The sequence below is a fragment of the Stegodyphus dumicola genome, chromosome 4 (genome assembly GCF_044657685.1).
Source record: "Stegodyphus dumicola isolate Sdum_Otavi_A_Nest chromosome 4, ASM4465768v1".
Lineage (NCBI taxonomy): Eukaryota > Metazoa > Arthropoda > Arachnida > Araneae > Eresidae > Stegodyphus > Stegodyphus dumicola.
In genome coordinates, this window is record NC_140771.1 from 32,078,189 (window position 1) to 32,100,137 (window position 21,949).

At 35.1% G+C, this 21,949-nt stretch overlaps 1 protein-coding gene and 2 non-coding genes across 6 annotated transcripts in view; 1 reads left to right on the plus strand and 2 right to left on the minus strand.

The window, feature by feature from the left end:
• The window catches only part of LOC118190910 (caspase-7-like), a 112,745-nt gene that overhangs the window by 15,103 nt on the left and 75,693 nt on the right, over positions 1 to 21,949 (minus strand). For all 4 annotated transcript variants that reach the window (XM_085814684.1, XM_085814687.1, XM_085814685.1 and 1 more), the window contains exons 7-10: positions 12,662 to 12,890; positions 9,378 to 9,431; positions 5,018 to 5,129; positions 1,651 to 1,777 (exon numbers count right to left, since the gene is read on the minus strand). In XM_085814684.1, coding sequence (XP_085670810.1) covers positions 1,651 to 1,777; positions 5,018 to 5,129; positions 9,378 to 9,431; positions 12,662 to 12,890 — 522 coding nt within the window. The remainder of the gene's footprint in view (positions 1 to 1,650; positions 1,778 to 5,017; positions 5,130 to 9,377; positions 9,432 to 12,661; positions 12,891 to 21,949) is intronic.
• On the plus strand, positions 4,073 to 4,179 carry LOC118190912 (U6 spliceosomal RNA). Its single transcript, XR_004758495.1, has one exon. It is a non-coding gene; the product is annotated as a U6 spliceosomal RNA (small nuclear RNA).
• On the minus strand, positions 18,424 to 18,530 carry LOC118190911 (U6 spliceosomal RNA). Its single transcript, XR_004758494.1, has one exon. It is a non-coding gene; the product is annotated as a U6 spliceosomal RNA (small nuclear RNA).

The window sequence follows — 21,949 nt, forward strand, 5'->3', positions numbered from 1 at the left end:
GTGACCTGGAATCGTAGGAAATAGCGCCCCAAACCATTATGCCACGTTGTCGCACGGTGGGGGCACTCCACAGTTACTGCCGGATTACATCTGTCTCCACGTCGACGCCACACATGTATGCAGCGACTATCACTGGATAAACATAAGTGTGACTCATCTGAGAACACGACGTTTCACCATTCTGTCATCCACACATCTCTCCAGTCCGCCACCATTCTAAACGTTGGCGTCTATACTGTGGGGTCAATGGCAGTCTTCTTAACGGACGACGTGAATGCAGGCCACATTCAACCAATCGACGGGAAATGGTTCTGGTCGACACGGGAACATCCAGGGTATCTTGCACATGCTGAAGAATCGCGGTACAAGTGACTTGCGGGACCGCCACAGCTTGTCGGAGGATGCGTCGATCCATGTGTGCTGACGTCACTCTGACTGCACCTACATGCCTCCTTCTTCCCACATTCCAAAAACGTTCGCCATACCTGATGCACAGTGCTCGCATCCATGTGGGTATCAGCTGCGATTTGACGTAAGGACCAACCCGCCCTTCTCAGCCCGATCGCCATACCCCTCGTAAAATCGTCTATCTGCTGGAAGTGCTTTCATTGACGGCGGCCTGGCATGCTCTTTTATTACACGTATACTCCAAGACAAAAACCAACTTTCTTTGATAATTCGTCTGGCAGAAATAACGACACGAGTATTGCCCATTCTGCACATTTCTTCCCTTATATCTGACTTCACGTGCGTCGGAGAGCTGCGCATTTCACATCATTCGCATAACTCAGTGACGTGCGTCTACTCTAAAATTTGCATAAATTTCTGACCACTCCTTCTTGGTGTTGCATTTTCAATGTCGAGCAATGTATTTTTAAAAGTTTATCTCTGTTTCAATCATATGAAAAATCATTTTGTATCAGCTGCTTTGTTTATTTGTTATAAACTTTTAAAATGGTTCACAGACATGAATAAACCTAAAATTACATAAGTGGCTGAATTGCACTGCTCAAATTTTAACATAGCTACTTCGTTTTGAGAATTCTCACAGATGAAAAAGTACTAAAATGTTACATGTATGAATAAAGTATTTCAGTAATTTTTAAAACAAACTCTCTGGTATTATTTTTATAATAACCTAACAGGAAGGAGAGCAAAATTTTACATTTATTTGTTTTACTGCAGCTGAATTTTAACACTGGTTCTATACTTACTGGCTATTAAGTTTATTCATAACTATGAGTAGACAACATATGGTAAGTATTATATTTATTTGTAATATTGAGTAGAAGGGGAAAAAATATGTGGAAAGTTCGGAAGAGGTTCAGTTCAGATGGTTAGAGATTGGTGCTAAACCTACTTAAAATTTAGAAGAGCCTAAAATAAAGTCTTTAAAATGTAATGAACAATTTTATGCTTTAATACAGTCAATATTTTTCAAAAAGAAATAAATGAGCATAATTAACATTTTTAAAACATACTAAACATTTTTTTTAATTGAAAAACTTTCAAAAATCTTAAAAGGGGAAAAAAATTACTAAAAAAATATCTGGAATTGCCAAGTTGCTGGATCAGAAAAATAAAATAATTTTTAAAATAATTAAAATGCATCTTTATAGAACAAACATAGGGAAACATAATGAATTTTACATTTATTTAAGGCACTTAGCAAATCTGGTTTCAATCCATATTTTGGACATCTGTACCCAAATTCCATCATGTGAACTGTCAATTTTGCTGTAGCACATGATAACGACTGAGGATCATCATCCTGAAACTACAAAAGCATACATAAATAACATTGGCTTATTTGATCTAGCAAAGCACATGAAAGCTACTTTATTGTGCTCTATCACAGTTTTGATTAAGAGTGCTCAGGGAGATGATAAAATAAATTTCTGAAATATAAATTGTAAATAAGTGCATACAGTTGTGCTCAATATTCATTGACTGAGTATCTGTGGTTTGGAGAAGCAGGAAAAAAAAATTTAAAAAATAATGCTGCAAGTTTCTAAGTTCAAGGAAGGACTCCATAATATAGCTGAAATACAGCAGCTCAGATATTCTCTATAGTATCTTCCCATGATCTTCATTTTGTTTTGAGACAATGCAACTAAATGCAAGTAATAGAAATAAATCGCTACAAAATCTTTCATGAATTCTGGGGTAACAGGATATCTCTCAAAACCTGAGCATACATTATAACTTAATAATATGGTATCTCAGCTATTGAAACCATATTATTTTCTAAATTGCCTTCACTCTTGCAGCTTTTTTGTTCTCTCTCATTTACTACAACTAGCCAAAAATATAAAGAGAAGATATATATACGGATTTTAGTTAGCCCAGCTAGTAATTAATAGCAATAGAGATGAAAAATTGCATTTATTTCTTTCATATCATTACTTTTCTTAATAACAAATACATTACATTTAAAAGGAAAATTAAATTTTATTACACTTTGCTGAATGGCAAAACAATGGCAAGTGGAAGATAAAAATATCTTATTTCAGGCAGCACATTTCTTTTAAATTGACAAGTTTGTCAATAAAATTTAAAAGCAAATACACTCATGTACACAATTAAGAGTCATTATGTCGAATTTCTGTGAAACTAATTGACAGAGTTTAATGAAACTTGGTATTAATATACACTGAAATGACAAAAGTCATGCGATAGCAATATGCAAATATACAGATGGCAGTAGTATCGCGTAGAAAATGTATAAATGCGAAGTGCTTTGGCAGGGCTTTCATTTGTGTTCAAGTTATTCATGTGAAGAGGCTTTGACGTGATTATGGCCGCACGACGAGAATTAACAGACTTTGAACGCCGAATGGTAGTTGGAGCTAGACGCATGGGTCATTCAATTTCGGATATCGTTAGGGAATTCAACATTCCGAGATCTACAGTGTCAAGAGTGTGCCGAGAGTATCTAATTTCAGGCATAACATCCCACCACCGACCACCTGCACTTAACGACCGAGATCAGCGACGTCAGCGTAAAGTTGTCAATGTTCACAGACAAACAACACTGCTTCAAATAACCGCAGAACTCAATGATGGACGTGTCCGATAGGACAGTGCGGCGAAATTTGTCTTCCTTGGGCTATGCCAGCAGAAGACCGACTCGAGTGCCTTTACTGACAGCACGACATCGCCTGCAGCGACTCTCGTGAGCATATCGGTTGGTCCCTAAACGAATGGAAAACCGTGGCTTGGTCAGATGAGTCACGATTTCAGTTGGTAAGAGCTGATGGTAGGGTTCGAGTGTGGCGCAGACCCCACGATGCCATGGACCCAAGTTGTTAACAAGGCACTGTTCAAGCTGGTGGTGGTTCCATAATGGTCCGGGCTGTTTTTACATGGCATGGACTTGGTCCTCTGGTGCAACTGAACCGATCATTGACTGGAAATGGATACCTTTAGCTACTTGGAGATCACTTACAGCCATTCATGGACTTCGCGTACTCAAACAACGATGGGATTTTTATGGATGACAATGCGCCATGTCACCGGGCCACAATTGTTCGCGATTGGTTAGAAGAACATTCTGAACAATTCCAGCGAATGATCTGGCCACCTAGATCGCCCGACATGAATCCCATCGAACATTTACGGGACATCATCGAGAGGTCAGTTCGTGCCCAAAACCCTGCACCGCCAACACTTTCACAATTATGGACGTCTATAGAGGCAGCATGACTCAATATTCCTGCAGGGGACTTCCAATGACTTGTTAAATCCATGGCACGTCGAGTTGCTGCACTTCGCCGGGCAAAAGGAGGACCGACAAAATATTAGGAGGTATCCCATGACTTTTGTCACTTCATTGTATGATGAACAGTCATTTCGGCAATTTGCTGTTAGAGGAATTGAATTTTCATTAACAGTTCTGTATTCGAGCAATTACCAGCTGTTGATACACCCCAAATTTCTTTTAAAAGGCGTCAAATCTGAAATTTTATCAGCCATTGTGATATCACCCCTTTCTTCGTCCTCCCCCTCATAGAAAAATAATTCCACCTTCTTGTATTTTCAAACATTTACTGCACACACAAAGCTACACACTGTACTTGCTTTGGATGTACATATACTAAAATTGGAACGATACAGAGAAGATTAGCATGGTCCCTGCGCAAGGATGACACGCAAAATCGTGAAGCTTTCCACATTTTTAATTGGATCCAGTCCACCATCAAGCGCTACGGATTTGCTGTGAGGCTTTCAGAACACCTCCAAAGTTTATATGTCATCTACTTTGAACCATCTCTGGAATTTAGACGCAAGCAGTTGTCCATTGATCTTCATTATAAATAATGTCACAAGCCGAACATCCTGTCCGACTCATAAAATCTGATCAGCACTGGTATATCTACCAAGCACGTCCTTCATGTATCCCACCTTTTGATCTTCGCATTCACTCACTGATTGAAGAATTCAACCTAAAAGATCTGCATCCCAAAGAACTTTTTCGGTATTGCTCCCTGGCAAGAAGGGAATATTCACCTACTTAACATTTTTGGAGAACTTAAAAAGAGTAGTACCAATGATGTCCAATATCAACAAATTTTCGTAGAGCATAGAAGCAGTCATTCTTGTAGGGTTTATATTTATTTTAAGTAACATTTATTTTACGTTTAAACTATCTTTCCTGTCAAGCTTTACTTTCCCCTGGAATTGCCAATGCCAGAGTATGTAAATTTTAGTAGAACGCGCAAAGTATTCAAATTGTCAGCGGAAGTAATCTGAGTTAAATAGAAGGGAAACGAGTTCGATAGTGTGCTTTCTTGCTTCACGAGCGTGGAGGTGGCTAGGTAGAAATTGAAGAACCACGCGTTTCGGCCTGTGTGCTTGCCTCGGCAGATAGTTGAATCTTTAAACTTAATACTCAGAAGTTTGCTGAAATATCAGCGGTATCTTAGAACGCGGTTAGGTTAGTTACGTTTAGAGGCATACCATGACTTTTGTCACTTCAGTGTATATAGTTAAGGCGTAGGCATATTAAAATTTTTACCTGACAGAAGGATAAAAAGTCAACATTTTTAGCTTCAATTTGATAATGAAGAGAATCCATTGGTTCATTAAGTTGAGGATAATCAGGCATACAAATTCCCTCAAGTAATATTCTAAGAAAGATAAAAAAAAAATTTCATTTGAAAATATACTTAATTTAATATCATATATCCTATGTCAATAATTATAAAAGAAAAATAGCAAATTACCATAAGTAATCTGCAGATGTTTTCTAACATGCAGTCTGAAATATACTTTGAAGTTCATTATCAGGAAAGACATTCATAGACTTTCATTTCCTGCATTTGTCAAGTCAAATGCAAGAAATGAAAGTTGTGCTTTTCCTTTGAGAATTAATATTCAAATTCTTTTTCAAGGATTTTGGATATTTTTCAACTGGTCCTCAAAGAAAATGCTTCAAAAAATTTAAATTCATTACAAATACTTGAATATCATAGAAACTTAAGTACTGGCTAAATTTCAGAAAATATGTCTTTTTATGTATGAAAACATATCCCCCCTTTAGATTGTATAAAAGGGGGGAAAGATTATAAAACCATATACTTTCAAGTCATGTGGTAAGAATTAAAATCAATTAAAAAAAATCTTGGATCCATAAAATTGTGTTTACATCACCACTGGAAAATGTTGATGGAAAGTACAGAAGAAAGCCGGGCATTAAAAGACAGTTTATTTTTCTAACAATGTGAATAATTCCTTTCTTGATTTATTTTCTTCCATTTCGAGAATTTTCTGTTAGTTCAATCAGGCAGGTACTCAATTATGATGTAACATTTATGTTAAAAACTGTCCCTCTTTTCAAAAATTGATTAAACCTCTCACAACTATCTATAAATCCTAATATTGTAAAAACGTTTGTATTTGTAATCCTTGTATATGTAATAGCAAAAATGTAAAACTCACATAGATAAATACAAAAAAGAGAGAAAAAAAAATCTGATAAAAGAATATGCAAGCGATTTGAAATTTAAAATCATATCTCTCATTTCATTCAATACAAAATATAAAATTTTGACAATTAATATTCAGAAAATTAGTTAAAACTGAATGCCCTCAAGGGAAAAATCTTCCCATTAACAAATAACCCATCAAAAAAATTTTCAAAATTTTAATTGATTTTATTCCGAAACAAGAAACATGCAGACCGGTTACTGACATCCAATCAATACCTCTAGACAAAAACAGAAAGCATTTACCAATCAATTATACTATAAATGTACATGTTTTTTTAAATGCAAATAATTTTTCTAAATAAATAAATAAATAAAAATAAAATAAATAAATAAAATAAATGCTATAATTGATTCCATTACATATAATATACCTAATCATGCTTATAAAAGGCTATTATAGTGCCCAGTTTCTTCAAGTAATTAAAAATATATACAGAAAAACAGGAACCAATACCCAATTGTAATAAACACGAAATACAAAAATTATTCAGTACGTATTATATACAAATCATTTACACCAATGCACGTTTTAAATGCTTCTGATTTTTGCATCTAATTTTTCATTACAGTTAGTATACTTACCAAGCAATCATACTATATAAATGTACATGTTTCAAATACTGCAAATAATTTTTCATTATACATTTATAGTATACAGTCAAAAGTTACAGTCAACATTTAAATTATACAGTCGAAAGTCGTTAATCCGGACGCCCATAATCCGGAATGATCTATAATCCGGACCTCAAAGCTACAAATTTTCTGCGCATGCGTCAGCGCAAAATGCGTTCACGCATGCGCATAATATTTTTCGCATGCGCGTAATACCTTTACGCATGCGCATAGTACGTTTATGCATGCGCGTTTAATGTATAACGGACGGTATAAGCTATGCTAAAATTATCTAATTATCTATTTTAGGTAATGTTGCAGATTGCGTTGTTCCTTAATCTTTGAATTGGATTCGGCTTATTATTTTTTGCAGACTGTTAGAGCAATTTTATAAAAGTAAGCTTAAACTTTCGATCATGTCAAATAGAATTTCTGATGCTGGATACTGCCAAAGGATCTACAAAACGAAAGAATGTTTCGATGTCCATCAAACAAAAAGTGTTGCAAAAAATGGAATTGCTGCAAAAAATGGATAAAGGCATATCCTTTGTTTCGCTAACCATTCCAAAATCTGTTTATCAATTTCATGCTGCTCTGCGTGGGAGGGGAACGTGGCGGGCAATGAACTGGAAGTTGATCTGTCAGCACTATCCTTATCTTCAGGGCAGATGTTTTTATTTTATTCGGCTTATAGTTCATTAGTAAATGTAATGTTTCATCTCGATGTACTCTGATATGATTTAAATCAAATTCATTATATATATCACAAATACACATCAAATAGTTTTCTGGTTGCAATTTTCTAATTTCGACTATGCGTAATGTATGCTTTACGCATGCGCGCATTGAAAGAAATGTTTAATAAAGTGAACAAATAAATATTAAGCTTTTTTTTTTTGTAAATTTTGATACCCTTTAGATCATAATTGTTCTTTATTTCATAAATTACGGTTTCATATTTTTAATTGTATAATTTCTGCATGCCATCTTACCAGATTTAAACTGATGATCTATATTCCGGAAAAATCAATAATCAGGAATCGCCAAAGTCCCGACGAATCCGGATTAAAGACTTTTGACTGTATTCCGATTTGCCAGCAAATAAAATGAATCAGCTCAATGTTGAATTGGCTGTAATATTTCACAATGCTTAAAATACTCGTAGTGAAGAACATCTACTCGAAAACAGGAACTTGTACCCAATAGTGATGGACATGATATACAGAAGTTATTCTGTACAAATTTAAGAGGCTATTATAATTCCAGATTCTATAAAAAGCTACAAAACATCCTCAGGTGTTTATTTAGTGTTTGCAAAAACAAAACACTAAACTCTGTATCAAATATAGAAAAGACATTTACCAATTCTATCAAACACAATAGGCCTAAATATTCTATACATGTAATTATAACTCTAATAACAAAGAAGCGTTATAACCGACAAAATAATTATATACAGTTCTAAATTCCTGTTCTTTCTTAAAATGCACATATTCCAAGAACTTTAGAATATTCCAGTTCACCAGCAAACAATAACTGTAATTGATTTATAATAATACAAAAATAACATAATAATAATAATTATTATAAAATGGCAAAAATAATAAAAAAACAAAATAATAATTACAATATAACAAAAATATTCATAATTAAAGGCTATAATATTCACACATCATTTAATCCACAATCAAGCAGCATATTCTTCCTTCAGAAATTTTTAATTGCGAATTTTCACATGAAAAACATGATAATTTTGCATTTTAAGTGAATTTATTTTTTGATAAAATCAGAAGTATGACAGAAATTAAAGGATGAATTTGCTATTACTAGTCTTTCTATCCATAATAATAGAACTTAAATTTAACAATTAATTATCAACGTCTTTCTATCCATAATAATAGAACTTAAATTTAACAATTAATTATCAACAGTTTAAGATGATAAGCTAATTTTTGCGAACTTTTATGATGAAAGAGTGACGTCTGATGAAGCATTTACGAGACAGACATTTTCTTTTGGAATTTCTTCATGTCTTATAAATAGACAAAGTTGGAATTTTTTTACGTCTTATAAATAGACAAAGTTGGAATTTCTTCATGTCTTACAAAGAGACAAAGTTAAAATCTTTCACATAAAATTAAAAAAATATATATTTATAGATAAATATTCTGTTTTGCACAAAATATATTCTATTTATTAATAATAAATTAAAATGAATCTCCATATAAAAAAAGCAGGGTAGAAGAAAAAAGAAAGGAAAGAAAAAGGAAAAAGACAGTGAAATATATTTATATTTCTTTGATTTACTCCCTCTACCACTTTGCAAATTCTATTTTTATGGTATAACAAAATAATGTTACCAAAATTACACATTTATATGTTTAAAACTGGCAAAAATTATTTTAGACAAATGAGATATTTTAAAAGGGAAACTGAAAATTAAGTATTCATGGAACTTGAACTCTTTCATATCACTTAGTCAGTTAACAGTGAATTGACAACTGCATATCAAATTTCATACAAATCAAAAATCACTTGCATGTAATACACTTCATGAAGCTTTATAAATATGCTATTAAATACTCCGTGAAACATCACATAAGTGCTCACTACCATAAAAATTTCAGAAACTTAATCAGTCAAGAAAAAGAAATTGGATTATAAATATTGAAGATTTTAGTCATTATGTATTTGAATTTTTATGAAACAAAATAATGAAGTTAATATTGATAATAAAATAACAGGCTAATAAAAATATAAAACAACATTTATTACCTTGATCTGTTTTCTCTAACAGGAACACCTCCTTCTTGATCCTGGTAAGGGGGACTCATGAAATAAAGAAAAAAAAAGTTTTAGGACTTTGGCAGACCCACAATATCAACATTGGTAAGTGAACAAATTTCACTTTATAGAGCACTGATTTCAATAGATAAGATGCAGCACATTTTGAATACCAAATTAACATTTTCTTCAATATTTAAAAACTGCAGTGATCATTCATTGTTCTTTTAGAATGCTAGGATAATTTGTTGAAATTAAAAATAAAGAAATTTTCAGTTGAAATCAAAAACAAACTACCTATATTTTTTTCACAGATGATAGCACATTTTATAAAAATAAGATAAAGTTGTGTTTCGTTTCATTAAAAATTAATGTGATTATAAAATTGCTATTAAATCACTCTTACAGAAGTTTAGAAGGCATAAACAAATTTTATCAATTATAAAGACATATACAGTTCATTATTGAAATTAATTTCAGCAAACTTTAAACACTGCTTGTATTTCTCTTAACCAACAAATATTTAAAACAAAATTCATTCATTTGATTAAAATAATAATTTAATTACATAGAAAAAGATACTTCACATATTTTGATAGAAATGACACACAAATAGTAGATATTTTAACATCTATTTTAACAATACAGTAATGACAGATACATAAATATTTTATCATTATACCTTGAAAAGGATAAACAGGAATGACAGAAAGGATAAAGTGACGCCATATTTTATGAGCATGTATATTAGTTATTACATCCCTGTGTAAAATAGCAACTAAATTACATCTACAGAACATTATCATATTGTTAAAAAATATTTCTATATACACTGCTGGCCACCCAAATTGCAACACCAAGAAAGACAAGAGATATCACAACAAAATTTATTTAGTAGATAACATGTTGACAAAGTATCAAATGATTAAATTTATAGACTTCTGTGAAGTGTGGTTCCTTCCAGAATCAGTAGCCAGAATAGCTGCCATTGTTGAATATCACTGCTGCCATTGATTCAAAGAGACTTGGGTGTGTTCTTGGGGTACAGCAGATCAAGCAGCTTGCACACGTTGCCAATGGCAGAATGTTTTCTATCGGTGAAAGATCTGGACAGCGAGCCGGCCAGGGAAGCAATTCAATCCGATGATTGATGAAGAACCCTTGGACAATGCGTGCCAAGTGTGGTTGCGCATTGTCCTGTTGAAATATGACTGTTTGCAAGTCCTGAAGGTAAGGAAGGACAACTGGCTCCAACATTTCAGAGATGTAGCGCTGGCTGTTTAAAGTACCGGCAATGCGTACTAGAGGAGTGCGAAAGTGATATCCAATACCGCCCCATACCATAATACCCAGTGCAGGACCAGTGTGACTGTGCATAATGCAGCTGTTCAGCATCCTCTCTCCACGGTGTCTCCAGACTCGAATCCAACCATCGTGGTGTTGCAGACAGAAGCGTGACTCGTCAGTAAAGACAATTTCCTTCCATTCCGTCCACATCCTTCTTTTATCGCACCATTGGCGGCGGAGACGTCTTTGGTTCTGCATCTAGGGTAGACGAAGCAATGGACGTCTTGCGGACAGACCACTCTGCTGTAAACGGCGTCGAATGGTACGCGCAGACTTTGGATGATGCGTTACAGACTGAATGTGCTGTGCTATGGTTCATGATGTGACCGAGCGATCCGTCACTGCCATGCGAACAATGTTCCTATCATCATGTGAAATGGTACACTGAGGTGGATGCGATCGAACACGTTGGTCCATTGTACCCTCCTGCATCCAACGGTCACATAACCGCATTCCAGTTCTTTGGTTTCGTCCAACACGACTACCGATTTCCTTGAACGATAATCCACACTATTGGAAGGCCACTATCCTTCCTCTGTTGAACTCGGATACTTGATCAAACGATGATCGCTCTCAGAAATACTGTTAATTTGTAAAATTTGAGATACTCTTCCTCCCAGTTATAATTTGAAATCTAGTTGGTTACTTCTATTAATGAAAAGAGAACTGTATATTAATTAGTTAACTGTGTGAATATATATTTATTAAAGATAACTAGTTCAAATCATAGTTTCAAAATTATTACAAAATCATAGTTTCAAAATTATTACAATCTTTAATCTTAGCTTTATTATTAGCTGGACAAATTAATCACAGAATTGTGTATCCATAAAAGAGAATTAAGGAAAGATCCAAATTTTGTAGAAACTATTAATCAGAAAGCATTTACGGCAAATTCAAAATTTAAGCAGAAACCAGCGCCTAACAAGAAAAACAATGGCAAGTGCAATTATTGCTACAACAGAATACACTGGGTCAGAACATGCAAGATGTGGATAGCTGATGGAGAACCTTCCAAACCTATAGGTCCAAACAAAGGAGCTAAGAATGCAGAATGTTGCTGCAAATACACTCTATAACAAAAAAAATTGACGCATCAAGAAGGAATCATCTGATTGCTTTGAAATTTCATATGTATAAATGTTTGGACCAAATATGCAAATGATTAAAATTTGGTGTCCAATGAATGAATCTCCAGCGCATCGGAACTGCATATCTAGCAGATGTATATAAGGAGCTGTTCTTAAACTGTTGTTAAAAATTTCTGTTGCATTGCGAGTTAAGATACCTTTCAGCAACTGAAAAAATGCCTCGCCACAGGATTCGAGCTCATTATGAGCAACCGTCAAAGTTTGAAAGAGGTCATATCATTGGACTGAAAGAGGCAGGTTGTGCAAATCAGAGAATTGCTCGTCATTTGAGTCGAAGCGATGCAGCAATTAGAAGATGCTGGCCAGAATGGGTGTACAATGGCAGATTTCAGTGTTATGATGGTAGCAGCCAACCTACGGCCACAGAAGATTAGGAGTACAGAGCGATTGTCAAATCAGCTACCACAGCGCCTGATTCATTGCTATCAACCATCAGACATGCGATCTGTACACGAGTGTCCACCATGATTTTTCACAGAGGACTGATAGAGCGAACTGTACTGACCGTTATGGCACCTGCCACTCATGCCAGCCACAATGCACTTTTCTTCACATAATTATTTCAATATATGTGTCTTTTCTTTGCAAAATTCATTTTACACTTTATTCTCCCTTTTTTTTAATCTTGCAATTTTTACTTTTATGTAGCTCATACTTCAATAATTCAACATTACATATGTAAACATAATTTTATACAGCAAAATAAAATAGTAAACGTTATAAATTTAAGCATTCTCATAATGAATGCATTTTATAAATAAAATATTCAATACTCACATTTTTCTTCCAAAAGATATTATTTCAGTTAATCTAGAAGAAATATATGGCATTTGCTTTTTATTAGAACTTTTTTTGTCGTTAGTGCGACTTTCAAAATAATAGGCAAGATAATAAGAAACTAGAGTTAATATGCGATGGAAAGGCATTTTGCTGCTGTATTCCTCCAGACATCTGCATAGCTCTTGAATGAATGCAGAACCTGTTTCTGATCGAAAGGAACATGTACCTAACGCAATAAAAAATTTAAAGAGATACAAATGGTTCTCCAAACTATAATATTCAATTTCAAATAAATAAGCAGAAAGTAAAATATCTTATGAATTCCAAAACATGAATCAAGAAAATGGAGGCATAAATAAAGTAACAAATCAGTAAGTAGAAAATAATGTACAGTAGTCTCTCTTAATACAAGTTTCATTAAAAATGACGAAAAACATAAATAAACAACAATATTGTTACAAATTTTGTATATATTTATAAATAATTTTATTTAAATTATATGTAAATTGTAGTGTCTCTTCTATAACGTAACATGAAAGGTCACACAAATACTAAACATCGCCAGAAAAATAAGACTGCAGCAGAAGTCCATTTATCATTCAGGCAAATGGCTATTTTGCCAAATTGGAGACAAAAAGGCCAAGCTGGCGACAGTTTTGATGATTAATTTTTATCTCCAGATTTTGCAACTGCCAAAAGTTAACAAACCTGGCAATATTTTGATCCAATCTCTATGTAACTGTAACTGTATGCTTTCCTGCGATTTCGAGATATTGAAGATACTGGAAATTTCTTGGCAGCCGGGGGAAAACTACACAAGATAGGGCAAAACTGAAGTTGAGTTAGTTCAGAGTACTGAGAGATCACTATATGAGCTTATGGATTTGAGGCTTTTTACATTGTCTTGTGATAATGTTCTTAGTAATTTGAAGTACACTGGTGAAATAAATTAAGAGAATTTTCATATTGGAAAAACTAAGGTTCGGAAAATATCGAGTAATACTAATTCATGGAATAATAGCACTCTTAATACTACAGTTAAAAACCGGATGTTTAAACTTCCAAAAATCGAATTTAAAAAATTCAGTGATGATCTTAAGGAATGGTTGGGTTTCTGGGGTCAATTTAAGAAAATTTTCAATGATCCAGAAATTCCACCTTATGATAAATTTCAATATTTATTTCAAGCCACTGTTGAAGGATCACGTGCAAGAGATATCGCTGATTCTTTCCCCCATCGGCTGATGATTATTACCAAATAATATAATGTCTTCAAGCTCGATTCGGCAAGGAAGATCTTGTCATAGAAATATATGTAAGAGAAATGTTGAGCTTAATTTTGAATAATTCATTGAGCCAAAACAAAGCAACATGATTTGTGAAGCAGTACAATAAAATTGAAACTCATTTGAGAGCACTGAAGACATTACACGTCACGTCTGACAAAGAAGAACATATGCTACACTCTCTCGTTGAATCTTGTTTGCCGAAAGATGTTATTAGAGCATGTGAAAGAAGCATAGGCTTATTTGAAACTAGTAAATCATCAAATAAACTTACTGCCTTAATGAACTTTCTAAAATCCAAACTAGAGGAAGAGAGAATATCGTTGGTAAAGCAAGGTTTGGTTTCGAAAGTAAGGTAAAACATTCTACACTCCCCCCATCTGCTAATGAAACACAAAACATTCATACTACCATTGGAGTTTTCGACATCACAGACACTGTGAAAAATAAATTAACTGTCTGCTTTTTTTACGGAAAGGGTAATGATTTATGAGCATGTAAAGCTGCGTTAAAAATGCAACTAGATGATAAGAAAAATTATTATCGAAGAAATCATTTTATTTTGTATGCTGTAGAATCGGGCATAGGACGTGAGACTGCATGTCTAAAATTATTTGCGAAAACTGCTGAGGCAGACATTGCAGAAATATGTGCAATGAAGAAAAATTGAAGGAATGTAATGAACAAAGGGAAAATACTTTGGAAGTAAAACAAAATGTAATAAAAGTATTAAGTAATAGAACATGTACACGTAAAGTCCTTTTACAGATGTTGTATGTGAGATTATGAGGTACAAATGGAAAAGTAATTCGTGGAAATGGTACAAATGGAAGAAAAATAATTCGTGCACTCATCGATACAGGCTCCCAATGATATTATTTGAATAAACATGTCATAAGGAAAACGCAGTACCAGAAATTATTTGATGGTAAAGAACATTCTAAGAAGCATTTTCAATAATGGGTATACTTAAGTAGTGTAAATGATTACCACTGCAATTTTGAAGTCCTGGACCAACAAGAAATTTGTTCTAAAATTCCTATTCCAAGACCAGAACCATTTGTTAAAAAAAAAACTTTCTGATAATGGTATTGTTATGACAGATGAATTAATCCTTGGGAAAGATAAAGCTTTAGAAATTGATCTGTCAATAGAGGCTGACGTAGCAGATAAACTCTTTAATGGAAAAATAATACATTTGTCTTGCGGACTAGTGGCTATCGGAACACTGTTAGGATGGACTTTAAAGATACCTTATATTTTTAGATACTGATGCTAATTCTGCAATGATAGTGACAAATTTGCTTGTTAATGATGCCACGCTCTCAGAACTGTGGAGACTTGCTGTTATCAGAATAACAGACCCAGTTACAAAGAAGACGAGAGAGGAAAGGGATTTGGAAGCAAAATCGCAGTTCCAAAATTCTGTATCTCTTAACAAAGAGGGGCGTTACGAAGTCGCACTTCCGTGGGCAGAGAATCATCTACCACTCCCCTCTCACAAGGATTTAGCTTTGAAGCATTTACAGTCTACCAACCAGAAACTTCTACCGCAAAATTTATTTTCCTCATCCAATGCAGTTTTTAACGATTGGTGTAATTTAGGGGTGATCGAAGAAGTTAAAGAAAATGTAGCTGCTGACCATGGACACTATTTGCCGCATAGGACCGGTGATCAAAGAAAAATAGCTCAACGCCAATTTGACTGGTTTTTGACGCGTCTGCGAAGAAACAAACATTTCCCTCTTTAAATCAGTGTTTGGAGTGTGCTCCGAATTTGATAGAACTAATTCCTTCTCTTCTGTTGAAATTTCGTGAAGGCACGTTTGCTACCATAGCAGACATTAAGAAGGGTTTCTTACAGATCAGTGTAAAGCCTAAAGATAGGGATTGGATTTTTTGGTGGAATGAGGTGGGAAATATTTCATCATACTAAGGTAGGAGTTATGAGTAGACCTGTCCTTTTGGCAGCTGTTATAGAATTCCATCTACAAAAGTACATAAAAAATTCTCAATAGAATACAGAGACCGTAGCTAAACTCTTGCATAGCTTTCACATACAAAACGTTGTTGCCAGTTTTGATAATGAATCCGAGACGATCCAGTCCATTGAAAAATCTCGAGAAATAATGTATGAAGGAAAGTTCAATCTTCGAGGTTGGTTACATACCCGAGAGATAACTTAAAACAGGAAACTATTATGTTGTGGCTTGAACTTATACAGAAACCTTAAATAATGATTAATATCCTTTTATTTGTTTTTGGAACGGCAATAAAAAGATTATTCAATTTTGTTGTTTTTGGAATGGCAACAAAAGATTATTGATGTTATTGTTCTAAAGAGTTGTTTACGGTGGTAAAAGCTTTAATAAAGATTATTTTTGATTTAAAATGTGGATTAACATTTTTTTTTGAAGAAATGAAGTTCTAATTATAAAGATTAATTTGGAGTTAAGAGCCAATAACTGGTGACTTGGAATTTTGATTTCTAAGTGTATATGTCTGAAGACGATAAAACTGTCAAAGATCTTGCACACGAACTATGTAAGGTAAGTGTCAAAATTCCTCCATTTTGGTTGGATCACCCCAAAATCGTTTCCCCCCCTCCAAGTTGAGGCTCAGTTTAAGATAAATGGAATTGTTTCGGAAGAAGCGAAATTTAACTACTTAGTATTACAATTAGAACCAAAATATGTTGAGAACACCTGGGATATCGTAATAAGTAACTCCGCTACTAAATATTCAGAATCCAAACCAAGGCTTCTAGATTTATTTAAGGAAAGCAAAAGTACTCGAATTGAAAAACTTCTTACAGGAATAAGATTAAGGCAACTTGAAACCCTGTCAATTATTACAAAAATTAAAATCTGTTGCAACATTGGATGTGTCCGAAAATTTAATTAAAACGTTATGGTTAGAGAAATTGCCAGACTCTATGCGTAATATAATACTTGTTTAGTGACGAAGAATTACCAAAATTGGCGATCATGGCTGTGATATATGGGTGAAGCCAACCAACAAGATGTATAGAAGGCATTAACTCAGTCACAGAGGCGCCAAAAGTTTAGTTTCCAAGAAAGAGACTGACAAAGAGGTCATAGGGAAGGCTCGTGGGAGCCATTAATGAAAACGAAATTAACTTGTACTTCTTAATGTAAATATTCTAATTCACCGCAGTGTAGTTTATTGATATAGTGTGCAGCTTTGGTTGGTTGACTTTTAATGGCACAAAACCTTGAAGGTTATTATGCGCCAAATGAATGGTGAATAAAATCCAAAATGCATAAGCACACTGTATCAGAAGAGTTGTTGAAATGAACCTGTAATGCTGATGAAGGCATGGAGAAACGACTTTGAGAAATGCTCTAGCAACAGGCAGAGCAAGAGAAAAGGAAAAAACTTCAAATCATATGGTAAAAAGAGATGCCTTTTAAAAATCTTACGAGATTAGTGTCAAGAGATACTGATGTGTCAGTCTGCAGTGACCAATTCGTAGGCGCGTCAGCAGTACATCCTCCATTCGATTCCCTCTCTATACTTCCAATACTCCAAATTGGGTTTTACCTGCCTTAATTTGTTCAGTGTCTGGCATTCCCAGAGTTCTTGCCACCTGGACAAGATTTATGTTCTGATGTAATTCCGTATGTCTGTAAAAGGGAAATCATTTTCAGGTAATATCAGCAGAGTTTACTGCGACATCGGCGACTTCATTGCCTTTGATGCCACCATGTCCAGGCACCCAGCAGTATGCAATAGAATAACCTGCGTTTCTCAAACGGAGGTGTGCCTTTAAAATTTCTAAGATCAAAGGGTGGCTAGTATTTATATTTATTGATTCAAGAGCACTCAGAAAGTGAGAGTAGATGATGAACTTTCTGCTATTCTACTTAGAGATAAAGATTTAGGAATTCAAAATGGAAAACATTTCTGCAGTGAAGACAGAAGCAGCCTTATGAAGTTTACTACTCTTGATTTCTTTATCACAAACAAAAGCTGCCCCGACATGATCATGATTCTTTGAGCTATCAGTAAAAATTGCTTTATAGTTAGAATGACTGCTTCTATGCTCTACAAAAATTTGTTGATATTGGACATCATTGGTACTACTCTTCTTAAGTTCTCCAAAAATGTTAAGTAGGTGAATATTCCCTTCTTGCCAGGGAGCAATACCGAAAAAGTTAAAGCTTTGGGATGCAGATCTTTTAGGTTGAATTCTTCAATCAGTGAGTGAATTCGAAGATCAAAAGGTGGGATACATGAAGGACGTGCTTGGTAGATATATCAGTGCTGATCAGATGTTATGAGTCGGACAGGATGTTCGGCTTGTGACATTATTTTATAATGAAGATCAATGGACAACTGCTTGCGTCTAAATTCCAGAGATGGTTCAAAATAGATGACATATAAACTTTGGAGATGTTCTGAAAGCCTCACAGCAAATCCGTAGCGCCTGATGGTGGACTGGATCCAATTAAAAATGTGAAAAGCTTCACGATTTTGAGTGTCATCCTTGCGCAGGGGCCATGCTAATCTTCTCTGTATCGTTCCAATTTTAGTATATGTACATCCAAAGCAAGTACAGTGTGTAGCTTTGTGTGTGCAGTAAATGTTTGAAAATACAAGAAGGTGGAATTATTTTTCTATGAGGGGGAGGACGAAGAAAGGGGTGATATCACAATGGCTGATAAAATTTCAGATTTGACGCCTTTTAAAAGAAATTTGGGGTGTATCAACAGCTGGTAATTGCTCGAATACAGAACTGTTAATGAAAATTCAATTCCTCTAACAGCAAATTGCCGAAATGACTGTTCATCATACAATGAAGTGACAAAAGTCATGGGATACCTCCTAATATTTTGTCGGTCCTCCTTTTGCCCGGCGAAGTGCAGCAACTCGACGTGCCATGGATTTAACAAGTCATTGGAAGTCCCCTGCAGGAATATTGAGTCATGCTGCCTCTATAGACGTCCATAATTGTGAAAGTGTTGGCGGTGCAGGGTTTTGGGCACGAACTGACCTCTCGATGATGTCCCGTAAATGTTCGATGGGATTCATGTCGGGCGATCTAGGTGGCCAGATCATTCGCTGGAATTGTTCAGAATGTTCTTCTAACCAATCGCGAACAATTGTGGCCCGGTGACATGGCGCATTGTCATCCATAAAAATCCCATCGTTGTTTGAGTACGCGAAGTCCATGAATGGCTGTAAGTTATCTCCAAGTAGCTAAAGGTATCCATTTCCAGTCAATGATCGGTTCAGTTGCACCAGAGGACCAAGTCCATGCCATGTAAAAACAGCCCGGACCATTATGGAACCACCACCAGCTTGAACAGTGCCTTGTTAACAACTTGGGTCCATGGCATCGTGGGGTCTGCGCCACACTCGAACCCTACCATCAGCTCTTACCAACTGAAATCGTGACTCATCTGACCAAGCCACGGTTTTCCATTCGTTTAGGGACCAACCGATATGCTCACGAGAGTCGCTGCAGGCGATGTCGTGCTGTCAGTAAAGGCACTCGAGTCGGTCTTCTGCTGGCATAGCCCAAGGAAGACAAATTTCGCCGCACTGTCCTATCGGACACGTCCCTCGTACGTCCCACATTGATTTCTGCGGTTATTTGACGCAGTGTTTATTGTCTGTGAACATTGACAATTCTACGCAGACATCGCAAGTGCAGGTGGTCGGCCATGGTGCGCTGTCCATGGTGGGATGTTATGCCTGAAATTAGATACTCTCGGCACACTCTTGACACTGTGGATCTGGGAATGTTGAATTCCCTAACGATATCCGAAATGGAATGACCCATGCGTCTAGCTACAACTACCATTCCGCGTTCAAAGTCTGTTAATTCTCGTCGTGCGGCCATAATCACGTCAAAGCCTCTTCACATGAATAACTTGAACACAAATGAAAGCCCTGCCAAAGCACTTCGCATTTATACATTTTCTATGCGATACTAATGCCATCTGTATATTTGCATATTGCTATCCCATGACTTTTGTCACTTCAGTGTATATCAAGACCAGGAGTTAGGAACAATTCTCCGTCCCGCAGTCGATCACCCAGTACTTCTAGGAAAAGAGTTAATCCTAAAGAAAATATTGTTTTTATCATTTCCGTTTCTGTCGAATGTCATCAGGATATATATATTCAGCCGTGAAGTTGGTCAACTGATAGGTCCTCCAATCAGGGAAACGACAATGCGCAGTAGAAGAGGTGGCAAGCTCTATTACCAATAATGTCCAGAGCGTTGCCAATTTCGCTTTTTATCAGAGACAGAAAATCGGAAGTGCGTTTCTTAGTGGATAGCGATGCAGATGTTAGCATTTTACTTGCATCAGCACAAGACAAACAATCCGCTGATTTTAAGTTGTATGCAGCGAATGGTACCGAAATCGAACCATATGGTATAAAAATGTTAAACACTTGATTTGGGACTTAGGCATGAATTCCAATTTCCATATATAGTGGCCAATATTAATAAAGGAATTTTAGGAGCTGATTTCCTTAACAAATTTAAATTAATAATTGATTTACATGGCAAGAAACTGATTGATGGATTAACTCAACCAAAGGTAACTGGTGAAGTTGCTTCCATCAGTGAAAATAGTGGTATCATTACAGTAAACCATTCAACAAAATTTAATACTCTTCTAAAACAATACCCAGACTTATGCAAACGAAATTTGCTCTTATCAGGTTTAAAACATAATGTTCAACATCATATTATAACAGATGGTCAACCTGTGTATTCTCAAGCAAGACAGTTGAATCCTCAAAAGTTTGCAACAGGTAAGCAAGAGTTTCAATTCATGTTCAACAACAATAACATAAAAAGGACCCTCAAGTATTCAATGGACAAGTCCTCTTCATGCGATGCTAAAAAAAGATGGCACTCTTTGCCCATGTGGAGATTATAGACAGTTAAATGATGGAACAGTTCCTGATAGATATCCTATTCCTGGGATAGAGTATTTCCATCATAAATTAAAAGGTACGACTATTTATTCCAAAAGAGATTTATTTAAAGCCTACTATCATATGCCCATTGCCGGAGAAAACAGATATAAATCTGCTATTATTATTTCTTTTGGATTGTACGAATTTAATGTCATGAGATTTGGTTTTGGTTTGAGGAATGCACCAGCAACGTTTCACGGATTTATAAATACAATTCTTTCTGGTCTAAATTTCACTTTTCTCTACTTGATGACATTCTGATATCATCTGCTAGTGAAGAACAACACAGAATCCATTTGAAGCTAGTGTTTGAGAGACAAATGCCTATGGACTCCACATTAATGTTTCCAAACCTACCTTTGGCACACAAGAAATAGAATTCTTACGTTATTTAATTACTCCTCAAGAATCACGACCTTTACCTGACAAATTTCAAACTATTGTGTTAGGTTGCGTTTACAATTGTTAATTACAAGCTTCCAACAACCATTCACGAACTCAGAACATTCTTAGGCCTTATTAATTTTTATCAGCACTATTTAAAAAATGCATCAAAAAACCAAGCTCTCCTACACGACTGCTCTCCTACAAGCCCGAAAAAGAGATAAACAGAAAATTCAGTGGACAGATGAAGCTAAGGAACAATTTCAGCGATGCAAAGATGATTTAGTCAATACAACGCTCTTATTATCATTCACAAATCCTGAATTACCTCTGTCATTATATACAGATGTTTCAGACGCGGCGATTGGAGCGATACTTCAACAATTTGAAGATAACGGATGGAAACGGATTTCATTTTATTTCAAAAAATTAAACGAAGCACAAAAGCATTACAGTACTTAAGATAAAGATTTACTAAGAATTTACCTCTCCATCAAACATTTCATATTTTTAGTGGAAGGAAGAACTTTTAAAATATTCACAGACCATAAACCCATAATCTTTGCATTTAAACAAAAGCCGGAAAAAGCATCACCTAGTCAACTTAAACATTTACAATATATCTCTCAATTTTCAACTGATATACAGCACA